This window comes from Macrotis lagotis, chromosome 8, assembly GCF_037893015.1.
Source record: "Macrotis lagotis isolate mMagLag1 chromosome 8, bilby.v1.9.chrom.fasta, whole genome shotgun sequence".
Lineage (NCBI taxonomy): Eukaryota > Metazoa > Chordata > Mammalia > Peramelemorphia > Peramelidae > Macrotis > Macrotis lagotis.
In genome coordinates this window covers 67257719-67270319 of record NC_133665.1, presented here as the reverse complement: position 1 = coordinate 67270319, position 12601 = coordinate 67257719, and the positions used below count along the sequence as shown (strand labels likewise).

The 12601-nt window shown below is 34.8% G+C and overlaps 1 protein-coding gene across 5 annotated transcripts in view; it reads left to right on the top strand.

The window, feature by feature from the left end:
- GLIS3 (GLIS family zinc finger 3) overlaps positions 1 to 12601 on the top strand; it is a 595685-nt gene that overhangs the window by 479243 nt on the left and 103841 nt on the right. For all 5 annotated transcript variants that reach the window (XM_074197451.1, XM_074197450.1, XM_074197455.1 and 2 more), the window contains one exon: positions 3038 to 3179. In XM_074197451.1, coding sequence (XP_074053552.1) covers positions 3038 to 3179 — 142 coding nt within the window. The remainder of the gene's footprint in view (positions 1 to 3037; positions 3180 to 12601) is intronic.

Sequence of the window (12601 nt, the reverse complement as noted above, 5' to 3'; positions counted from 1 at the left end):
TTCAAATTGAATGTTCTACTATGTGTCCTGTATTTTAAGTTTCCATTCATGCAGTGCTATTCTTCAGCATGATCTTTAATGAAACACCTAGTTACATAGGATTTTAAAACTTGAAGACTCCTTCAGAGATCAGCTAGGCTAGCCCCAGCTATTCATTTTGCTGATAGAAAACTGAGATTCCCAAAAATTGAAGTCACTGTGCTATTATTGGATCTTAGGTTTAGATCTTATGATTTTGGAATCATAGAACTAAAGCTAGAAAAAAATTTTTAAGTCAAATAGTTCAATTTTCTCATTTTGTAGAGAGGTTGATTGACTTATCTATGGTCACATAGGTAGTAAGTGAAAGAATAGAGATTCTTTCTCAGATTCTGTTGCTCCAAGTACAATATACTTCTAGTCAGTTATTGACACTTTACATGATAAGAAACTGAAATTCAGAACATAACATTATTTGTTCAAGTTCATGTAGCTAGTCAGTACCAGAACTAAGACTGAAATCCAAGTCTTCTTACTTAAAACCTGGGTTCTTTGCCCTAGTCTACAGACCCTCTTAAGGAAATAGATGATATGTGGCCAATGAGGGTATTTTTAGTTGATATGCATAATATAATGATTTTATTTTTTTCTCAGTGGTCAGGAGGTGGAAATATAAAAAATAGACTTTTGTTCATTAAAAAATAAATTAAAATTTTAAAATAGATTATAATCTTACTTATGACCTAACTTAATACTAAGAATTGGACAGGAAATATGAACAGCTAAGTGGCACAGTATAAAGTATTAGACCTGGAGTCAGAAGACCTGAGTTCGAAACCAGTCTCAGAAAATTATTAGCTGTCACTTTAAAAGAGTTGGTGTTTCAAGGATCATCAGAATAGATAGACCCTTATACTACTATTAAATACTGATCTCACTACACTTTAAGGAATTGTCATCCTGAGTTATGGGCTGCATAGTGATCAGAACAAACTATTCATCATCACTCTACTAGAACTTTGGGAATGGACCTTTCTAAACTTTACTAGGCTGGTCTTCTCATATTGGACTATTATTTAAAGTCACTTTAATCCTATTTTCCTCAGTTTCCTCATTTATAAAATGAGCTCAAGAAATAAATGGCAAACCACTCTAATATCTTTGCCAAGAAAATCCAAATAGGTTACAAAAATATAAACTTGAATGAAATAACTGAATAGAAACAACAAAAACAACAAAGACAAGAAAGATGGGAGAATAAGGTAATTATGTTACCTTGGAATAAGCAAATGAGGAATCAGATGATAGAAAGGAAGAAGGAAGAGTAATGCTGAAAGAATTTTCATGGTTTCTGAAAGGTTGTTGTATCAAAATATCATTGCCCTTGATCCCTCTGACCCTTTGGGAGAAATCTCCCATGTCCTCCCTGGTTATTGCTCCCCCCTTGGACCGACATACTGCTCTAGTAGCAATCTTACTTCCTTAATCCTATGGGCAAGCAATCTAACTCTTCCTTTGTAGTTAATAGAAATCACTTTATGAAAACTTAACTATGTAGTGACGCCAATACTAAGGAAAACTTACAGGCATTTGTTCCCATACATGTGACCCTAATTTCATGAAAAGCCTTTATTACTACTGATAACAGTAAAAGCCTTGAGAATGGGTAGGTAATAGAAAGCAGATAGGGGGTTGATGACTACTCTGGGTAAAACATATGGGCCCCAGAACACATTTTAAGTACAGAAGATAAATTAGAAGTGATTACCAGAATTCATACTAAGCCTTGATTTTTTTCCTCTTCTTTCAGTTTTAGTAAAGCCGCATGTGTTTTTAGGTTAGCACCCAAATAACAAACATGCCTTAAAAAAGCCCCAAGAGCATTAGGCATTCACTCTGGAGATTTTTGGTCAGAATTGTAAATGTAGACTAGCATGTACTGAAGCTGTGCAAATGGTTTTGCAAAAAAATTATTTTGCACATGCTACATTTGCTAAATGGTCTTTTCCCTCGTCAGGGTCGCCTTACCATTTCTGCTTTCCTGGACTGAACACAGGACATATGCTTATAAATCACTAGGCTTTATGAGGTTGGAAAAAAAATACTTCTCTCTAAACAGTAACTTGCTGATGATTAAAAAAACACACAAACCAGCCAAAAATAATCCATATTACTTTTATTTAACATCTGCTTTCTTTCCTCTCCTCTTCTGCAAACTTACATGATCTGAGATCGCTACCATTAAGGTACTTCTTTTAGCCTCATCACTTGCCCCAAAGGTCCAAGCAGGATGGAAGAACTCTGAATTTTAGTCCAATATGAGAAGACCAGCCTAGTAAAGTTTAGAAAGGTCCATTCCCAAAGTTCTAGTAGAATGATGTTCTGATCACTATGCAGTCAACAACTCAGGATGACAATTCCTTAAAGTGTAGTGAGATCAGTATTTAATAGTAGTATAAGGGTCTATCTAGTCTGATGATCCTTGAAACACCAACTCTTTCAAGATGGGAAGGAGATAGGGTCAGTGCTAGAGGTCATCTAGACTAACCCTTTCATGTAAAAGATGAAGAAACTGAAGACGAGGGAGGTTAAGTCATTTGCCCAAGGTCACACAGGTAATATAGCAGGATGTCAACCTAAGCCCTCTGGCTCCAGAGTTGGTACTCTGTCCCTGGTACTATGATATTTCTTAGGATTGATATTGTCACAAATAACTTTTCATGACTCCATCTCTATTACTTTTGTAACACCTTATATGCCAAATTGTTAATGCAACTAAATGTGTTACTGATGCTATTAGTACTACTATGAATAATATTCATTACAACCAAAAAATAGATACATAAGAGGCAAGGCAAAAGTGCAGATACCCAAGGTTAATCAGTTTCACTTCCCAACATATTGTTATGATTTCTTCCTCATTTGCCAAATGCCAGGCTCTTGATTTGACTAATTGGTACTTTCTTAGATCTTAAGTCATCTGAATTCTCAGGAAACTATTCCCAGGAAGTGTTCCTTTTTCCATCTTTGTTCTTTTTTTTCTTTCCCCCTTTCTTAGTTGCGGTCAAGTATGGAGCTCGATCAAGATATCTTCAATAATTGCCTAACCATTCAGCCTCTCCAACCTACCACTTCCCCGCAGGATGTTGCAGATGGTACCATGGGAAGATCTCCAGGATCTGTCCATGACATCTATTCAGGTAAAAAATAGAAAATCAAGACAAAAATGACATTAAACATCTATTTTTCATTCTTTTAAAAGCTCACGTAAGAAAAGCATCATCCTTAAAAGCCATTGTATTTTACATTTAACATGTAGCTTCAGATGAGCATATATGTGTTTTTCATGATTCCTGAGATAATTTTGGCAGCAGACTGTTTTTTCTCATAAAGAAACAAAGTCAAGGAAAACATTTGTCCTACTAGGCCTGGACTGCTGCCAACAGTTTTGTTCATCCATCCTTTTCAGTCACCTTAAATTCATTAAACTTGATTTAGAACTCAGAAGCAATGCTCCCTCTTGAAGGAGGTCACAGGCTGCTTGTATGTTCCAGAGTAGAACAACATAAAGCATAGTCTTCTTTGCATTTTAAAAGGAAGTCCTATTAAGCCATGTTCTCTAGGAAAATACAAATCAGCAAATTAGACTGGATGCTTTTTCATTACTGTTTGCCACCATCCATAATCCAATGGCTTCTAAGTCATCTTTCCCCTGGCTGGGTTTAAGAAATAGCTGACTTAGTGTCTGAATATTTCATATATGTATTGAGAAAGGACCCCCCTATCCAGGAGGAAAAATTATTTTCATTCCAGAGATTCACTGATTTTGTGGCATCACTTAGGTGAAAGACATGCGTGGGCGTGTTTTCAAACTTGACAGTTCTCCATCTGTTTATTCAAATGCCAAAAAAGTACATTAAGCAAGTTATTCTGTGAGGCCCCATCATCAAGAAATATATAGTAAAAAATAAATGTCAACTACATTGCATGTTTAACGTTTGTAAAGCATTTCACATTCTCATTGGATCTCAATGGAGCTTCATAGCCTTGAGGACTGGTTACTCTGGGTATTACTATCCCTATTTCATAGATGAAGAAACTGAGGCAGGAGCAGTTAAATCACATATGCAGGGTCACCCAGCTAGTGTCTAAGTTGAATTTGAACTCAGATCTTCCTGATTCCAAGTCTAGTGTTCTACTGATTATGTTACTTAACTACCTTAACTGAAATAAAAATTAGTTCTATAAAAATACTCCATGGGATTAAACACAGTGTTTGCCACACAGAAACACTTGTTAAAATGCCTGTTGATTGATTTATTGAAAGATAAGTGGCTTGTCTATGGTCACACAGCTAATAAATGTCAGAATTACCTTGAATTTTAAGCCAGATTTTCCGGATTCCTAAGTATAGTCCTTTGTCCACTAGTGTCTGCCTCCCCTCATTTAAAGATTTCCCATTATGGCCCATTATGTACTAGAATCTTTGGAGTTTTTTTTTTACATTTAGAAATAAAACAGTCTGTGTCTTTAGGGAGCTTAGAGCCCAATAGAGGAGATATTTTGGGAACAGAAAACTGGATTTGGAGTTACCTTTTTGATCTTAGGCAAAATACTTCCCCTTGGGGCCATCATTTGCCTCCTCTAATGAAAAAATAAAATAAAGTAGTTGGACTATATAGTTTATTAGTTTCCTTTCAGTTTAAAAATCCTATAATTCCTGTGAAGTAAACATGGGCTCTGATGACCTAATATTACAGAGATACAGCTACACATAAAAACACATTCTAATATTTAAGTACATATACTCACCTTTAAACACATACATATGTATATGTATCATCAAATCTTATATATGACATCAACAGAGAAAGAATGTGGCTGAATTAACTCTAAGTAAACAGACATATTTCCCTCATTTAATATATATTTGATATGCAAAAATGTTATTTTCTTACTTTTATTAATTTTCAAAAAATTGTTAAGTAAATCCTTTGTAATGGAATATTATTTAATAGTCTTTGTGGTTCTCTTTACCTGATGTTTCCTAGCTATTTTCAGGATATAATACTTATTTACTAATATATTTACTAAACCATCAAGGACATAACGGGGAAGAAACAGAATGTAAATTTAGAGCTGGAAAGAATATAAAGATTGTTTATTCCAGTGCTCTGATTTTGTAAAGGAAGAAACTGGCCTAGGGAGGTTTAATGATTTGCCTGGGATTACAGAGCCAAAAGTTGAAATTAAGAGTTTTGATTCCAAATATAATCTTCTCTCCTCAGAGGTCAGAAGGTAAAAGTAACATAGATACATAATAATAATAATAATAATAATAATAATAATTAAAGACTATAAACTAATTAGCTTCCATGTAAAAAAAAAGAGAAAAGGGGAAGGTAATTGGAGAGAAGTAAACAGTTTAATAAAGTAAAAAAGTATTAGAATTTGTTCCATTTACAGTCCCAATGCCATAAAAATAAAGACTTAGGTAGAAATAAATCTTTCAAGCAACTTTTCCTTTACATTTATCTTGTCATAAACATCTGGTGATAGATTCATGCCCTTGGTGGTGCAAGACCAGAACCTCTAAAATAGGACCTTAAATACCAGTATTATTCCGAAGAGGGCAAGACATTTGGGAATGTCAAGGGTGAAGAAGTTAAAATCTCTGAAATGGAAACTGTTAAAACTAGCAGAAGGTCTTTTACAGGATGTAGCTAAAATCCTGAAATGGAAACTTTTAGTGCCATTTTAAGGGAGCCATAGTTTGCATCACATTAAACAACTGGGAAGACTGCCACTTAGATACAGATGCATTTTATAAGTTTCCTGAAGTGCTGAAAACAACAGTTGAAGAGGATAAAAAAAAAAACAAATCACCAAATCTTGCCAGTTAATGAGGGGGTGATCACTGGAAAGGTGTGCCCCACAAGATATTATTTCTTTGGAAAACATGATTGCACCAGAATTTACTACAGTCAATTATTACTTATTATGTCTTCTTGAAAGCATTATCAAAGATGGTTTTAAATTAATATTGTTCCTCCTGATATTCTGAAAATCTCAACTCAGTGAAGAGCTGTTCCATAGTGAAATCTACTAGCAATATGGTGACTAAGCAAAAAAAGGATGAATTAGTAAGAATGGATCACTCACTATTTTTGGTGCTATTGGTCTATAGTTGGGTTATTGATTGTAAGGCATTGATTGTAAGGCATTACCTGTTTTCCTAGGAATGCCATAAGCAGTCAAAAAAATTCATGGGAGAAATAAACTTGCAGTTGTAAGTTAGATGGCATAGTGAATAGACTGTCTCTCTGAATTCAAATCCAGCCTCAGCCACTTATTAGCTGTGTGATCCTAAGTAATTCACTTAATCTTGGTTACCTAAGTTTCTCAAATATAAAATGAGCTGAAGAAGAAAATGGCAAATCACTCTATATCTTTACCAAGAAAACCCCAAATGGGATAACAACTGATCAGCAACAACAACCTTCAGTTACAAGAGGTATGGTAAGTCTAGAACAATGCGGATATCCTGGCAATTGCTCAGTCGTGAAACTCTCTTTCCTCTTAAGGCATCCAGAAAAGAGGGATGGATTTAGGTCAGCAAGTGATCACAGTGAGAGACTGTTTTCCAGGTGATGTACTATGCTAGAAATTGAACAAAACAAAGTAACCCTTGCAAATAATAAATTCCCTTTTATATAATGCTTTTTAAAGCTCACAAAATGTCTTTCTCTCAAGTCTGTGAGAGGTAGAAAAGATAGATAATAGTATTCTTGTTTTAAAGATGCAAGTAGGTTGAGTCCCAGAAAATTAAATGATTTGCCAAAGGTTACACAGTCAGTTAGCATCATTGAAAACAGAAATTCTTGTGTTCACTAGTCCCCTTTGTGGCATAATATATGGGAGTGGGGCACATTTGTCAGATCCTGTCCTTGGCACCATGAAAACAAAGACAAAATTAAACAGTATTTGCTCTCAAGTGTATTACATTCTTTAGGACAGATAATAAGGTACTGTGGTAAGAATGATAAACCTGGAAACAGAGGACCTGGGTTTATATCCCTCATCTGTTGCTTACTCCCCAATGTAACCATGAGCAAGTCGACTAATTCTCTTGGCTTCAGTTCCCTCACCTATAAAATGAAGGGTGTGGACTCAGTGGCCATTGAGGTCTTCTTCCAAATCTAGAATTAGATCCTATGATTCTATGGGTGAATCCTGAGTGTCTTAAGAGTCTTAATACATTTTTAAGCTTTTTAAAGCCGAGATCAAAAAAGGCTTTATGTAGAAAGCAATACTTGAGTCAAGTGTTGAAGGAAGAGAGCTTTCAAGGGTACAAAAAGAGTGAACAACAAGACCAGTTCAACTGAGCTAGAGAGTAATGAAAGGGAAATGATGTAGACAGAGTTTGGAAAGGTAAGTCGAGACCACATTGTGAAGGATTATTAAAAAACCCGATAGGAATTTAGATTTTATTCCAGAGGCAATGTACATAGATTTTATTGAGTAGAAAAGATATAGTCAGATTTGAGTTTAAAGGGAGGAAAAATACACCTTTTATGACTTGGGCTACAAAGATGGCAAAAACAGTGAATGTGGGTGAATTATTGAGGTTCTACAGAAGATCTATGAAACAGAAAACTAAGAACCTGAGGAGAAAGCCCCCAAAGATCAAAGTAGCAGATTTTCATCTGTGCCTTCTCCACTGATTAGAAAGCACTAATGACTTACTTAACCAAGAAAATAACATTTCTTCTTTTCCTTATGTCTTTGGAAATCATAATGCACATATATTGTTCAGTCACAAATGATTGATTCAATTTTTTATAACTTTAATATGACCAATAATTGTTATTGGGTCAGTATGGGATATTCCAAGTGTGGATGCTCTTCCATTGATGAAGATTGTGCTTCCTTCTAGAATTTAGATTTTACCTACATCTAGAATTCAATAAGTCCTAGAAAATTGACTGAAACAAGGAGGAGTGACTTCCCCAAAGTCATACAGCCAATACATGTTAGAGATGAAATCTGAATATAATGTCTTCTTGAATTTAAGTACTCTATCTACTATGACAATAAATCACTTTTGGGTTTGTCAAGCACTTTACACACAGTATTTGAGTGAATCCTCACAACAACCTAATAAGGTAGATTATTATTATTATTATCCCTGTGTTACAGAGAAAAAAGCTGAAGCTCAAAGGCATTGACTTGTCAGGATCACATAACTAGAAAGCATCAGAGGCAGGAATGGAACATAGATCTTCCTGACTCCAAGTCTGTCTCTTTACTCTTAATCCAAGCTGCCTTCAATACTTTCTTTGAAAACTATTTTATATAGAATAGGTGATATTTAAGAGGTTCTGCATTCCTAATGGTGACTTTATTTTACTTTTTTCCAGTTACATGTAAAGATAGTCTTCAACACTCATCCTTTTGCAAATTTATGAGTTCCACATTTTCTACCACCCTCCATGCCCTCCCTCCCCATGCCAGTAAGCAATCTGATTTAGGATGCGCATGTGCAATTTTGTTTAACATATTTCCATATTAGTCATGTTGTGAAAGAGAAATTAAAACTAAAGGGGAAAACATGAGAAAGAAAGAAAAAAAAGAAGTTTTAAAAAATAAACATAATATGTTTTGCTCAGTATTCAGGTTCCATAGTTTTTTCTCTGGATGTAGATGGCATTTTCCATAACAATTCTTTCAGGATTGTCCTTGATCACTGAATTCCTAAGAGGAACTGCATCAATCACTATTTATCATCTCAATTGTAAATTTTTTATGATCCCTTATGGACAAAATTATATACACAAATATAGATATTCAATTATACACATATAAACATATATATATACTTACACATAAACATATGTAACACCAATATTTTGTTAGAAAAACAAGAAAATATAATTTGATTTGCAAATATTTCATTTATGTATACTTGAACAGGAATAATTTGTTGAATCTCATAGTTATTCTATGAGATCCAGTTGACATATAGTAAAATTGACAAACAGTAAGCAGTCCTTTCAGTGAACATGGGAAAGGATCACAGGTTTTAGACTGTACTTCCATCTAGAACTTATTTTATGAGGCACCACATTTTATGGATGGAAAAACTGAGATCCACCAAGGTGAGGCTACTTACCCAATTTCATTTGCACAAATTATAAATAACAAATCCTAAATTCTAGTCAAGTTCCTTCAATTCCAACCCCAGAATACTTTTCATTTCACCAGATGGGTAAGGTCCCATTTTTCAAACTGGAAAGACTTTCATAGGATAAAAAGATATTTTGATTGTGTTTTTCATATGAAGCTTATCTTTCATTTTTTAAGAAGACCATGATATCAGAGAGATGATGCCATGACAAGCAAATTAATTGAATTTGAATGAGGATGTGGTGTGCTAAGTCACCAGCCTCACTTTCTCCTCCAGAGTCATCTGGGTTCAATAACCAGATATGGATCAGGATGACTGGAGAAGATTCTGGATGTCAGGCAATCAGGATTAAATGACCTGCTTGATGTCACACAGCTAGTTAGTGTCAAATGTTTGAAAGTCAGATTTAAACTCAGATCCTCCTGACTCAAAGACAGTTTACTCTATCAACTGCATAACCTGGATGCCAGATATGAAAGGGAGGCTTATTGGAGAGAAGCAGTTCTAGAGCCTTAGGAAATTGGGTTGTAGACTAGAATCTGGATGTTGTAGATGTCTTGTAGAGTCCCATGGGAGAGAATTTCTAATGGGATTGTCTCAATGGGTTATTATTAGGATGAGAAAAGCACAAAGCTGTGAAAGTATCCCAATAAAATATGAGGAATTATACAAATGAGATAACTGAATTGTATTGATGGCTGAGTGAGGGCAAACATAACTACTTCTACTTTATATCTAGTTGACCCCTTATCAGATTTTTATCCTGCACTATCCTGCTGGTAGACTTTTCAAATAATTTTTCTTTGGATTACCTGACCATCCATTTAACACCCCAGATGAAAATTCCCTTTCTTAGACAATATTCATATATTCATATATGTGTATGTTTACATTCCATTTGGTGAAGATAATACATATGTATGTATGTATGTATGTATGTATGTGTGTGTGTGTGTATATACACATACACACACACATTTACATTCCAGTATTGTCTTCACCTACTGGAATGTAAACTTCTTGAGGGCAGGTATCATCTCACTTTTGAATTTGTCCTTCAAGCATCAAGTGCATAGTTAATTTTTAATTATATTTTGATTTGTATTTTATATGATCAATATAGAAAAAGATTCTCCTTTTCATTTTCTACCTATATACAGAACAACTGGTATCAGTCTCATAAGGGGAATGGGAAAGAAAGATCACTTGGAAATGTCAGAGATAATCATAGTTAATAACTGACATTTATGTGATACTTCCAGGTTTGCAATGTATTTTCTATATATTGTTTCTTTTGATCCTCATATTTTACAAATGACAATGATAAATGAGTTAACTGAGTATCAGAGTAGTTAAGTGGCTTGTCTGTGCTTACATAGCTAATAAGGAACAGGTTTAAACTTAGACCTTCCTGGATCCAAACCAGTATGCTAGTTATTACTATGCAAGGTGTAATAAGTTGATGAAAGACACAAACTTTAGGAAGGGATCATTTGGTAAAGTGCACATGAGCCACCATCTTGTGCTATCTCTTCTATTGTTGACTTGAGCTAGGGTCATTCATTGAGAGTTCAAAGGGAACTTAGAAATCATCCAGTCCTAGCCCCCCAATTTATAAATGAGGAAACTTAGATACAGAGCAGTTGTCACTTGGTCAAGGTCACATAGACTTTAAGTATCAGAGCTAGGATTCTAATTCAGTTGTCTTGACTCCAGATCCATTATATTTCCCTTGTACTAAGATGCCAATATGTGTATGTGATATATATACATATGATTTATTTTTGTTATTTAATATCTCACCTATTTGTGTTTGCCTTTCCAGGTAGATTATATGACTGCAGACAGGGACAGTACATTTCACATGGTAGGTGTTTCTGAAGATACTGATTTCATCCAGGTAGCTTTTTGGTATAGTTAGTGGATAGAACACTGGACTGGAAGTCAGGATGATCTGATTTCAAATCCAATCTTAAAATACTTCCTAGATGTGTGACCCTGGGTATTTCACTTAATCTCTGTTTGCCTCAGGGTCCTCAGCTGTGAACTGTGAATAATAATAGGCCCTAACCCACAGGTATGTTGTGAAGATCAAATGAGATAATATCTGCCAAGTGTTTAGTACTGATCCTGGGACATAGTAGGTGCCTTAAAATCACTAGTTTTTTTTTTTAATTGTTAGTCTTGAAAGCATATCTGCAATTTTCTTTTTAACAAAATTCCATGACAACAAGGCAATTTGGATGTCTTAGGGAGATTTGTTACAATGGAGTTTTACTTTAAATATCCCTCTTGTCCCATAACAATAAAACCAGAACCACTATGTTATCTAGCTATCCTCTGACACCAATGTTCTACAAATTTTGATTAAGGCTGAGGTTTTATACTTGCCAGATTGAGGAACATCAAGACTCCATTTTTCTGCTAACACAGGGAATGACTTTGTATGTTGCTAAATGTAATGTGCTAGAGAGAACAGTGTAATTTCTTGTTTCAATTTTCTACATTCACTAACTCCTTTCCAGTCCTGTTAGTTTTTCACACAAGATTAAGCTAAATTATACAGTTTTACAATATGCATGGGTTTTTGCTGTAAAAATATTTCTGTGGTGAGCAAAAACAATGGCAAAGAAGCCTGGAGACATTGGATGGTAAGTCTGGGTTATTGTTGCTGTGGAAAGCAAAGCTTTAAATCATTTCACTTTTATTCTTATTAAGAAAATATGACTTCTTTGGAAAGGACATAAGTAGGGTGGGGGGTAGGGTGACTATCCTAAAGGAGAAGAGGTATAATCAGGTGAGGTTATCAAATCCATTTCTAGTCAACAAATATTTATTAAGCACCTTTAGCATACAGAGTACTGTGTTGCATCTTGGGACAACAAAGGCAAAAAAAAAAAAGAATCTTTGCCTTCAGTGAATTTAGTCAGGTAAAAATAATGCCAATAATAATATCTACATAGCACTTCAAAGTTTGCAGAAGACTGCATCTGCTGTCTCTTTCAAATCTCACTACAATTCTGTGAGGTAGGTATTTTTGTTATTTCCACTTTACAGATGAAAAAACTGAAACTGAGAGAGGTTAATGTGACTTTCCCAGGGTCACATAGTAATTAAGTCTATGAAGCATGATTTTAATTCAACTCTTCCTGATTTCAAGAACGCACTATGTCTCTTGAGCCACCTCGGAACCAAAGTAGAATGCACAACTGGCATCAGGAGGATCCAAGTTCAAGTTTGACCTCAGCCACTTGATACTTACTAGCTGTGTGATCTAGGGCAAGTCTTTTAACATCATTTCCTTTAAAAAAAAAACAAAAAAACCAACAACAACAAAAAATAAAGTGTTTGGAAAGGTAGATTGGACTCCAGAGGTAACATGTAGAAAATGTTAAATCCCTGACTGAGGAATCTGTATTTTATCTTAGAGACAAC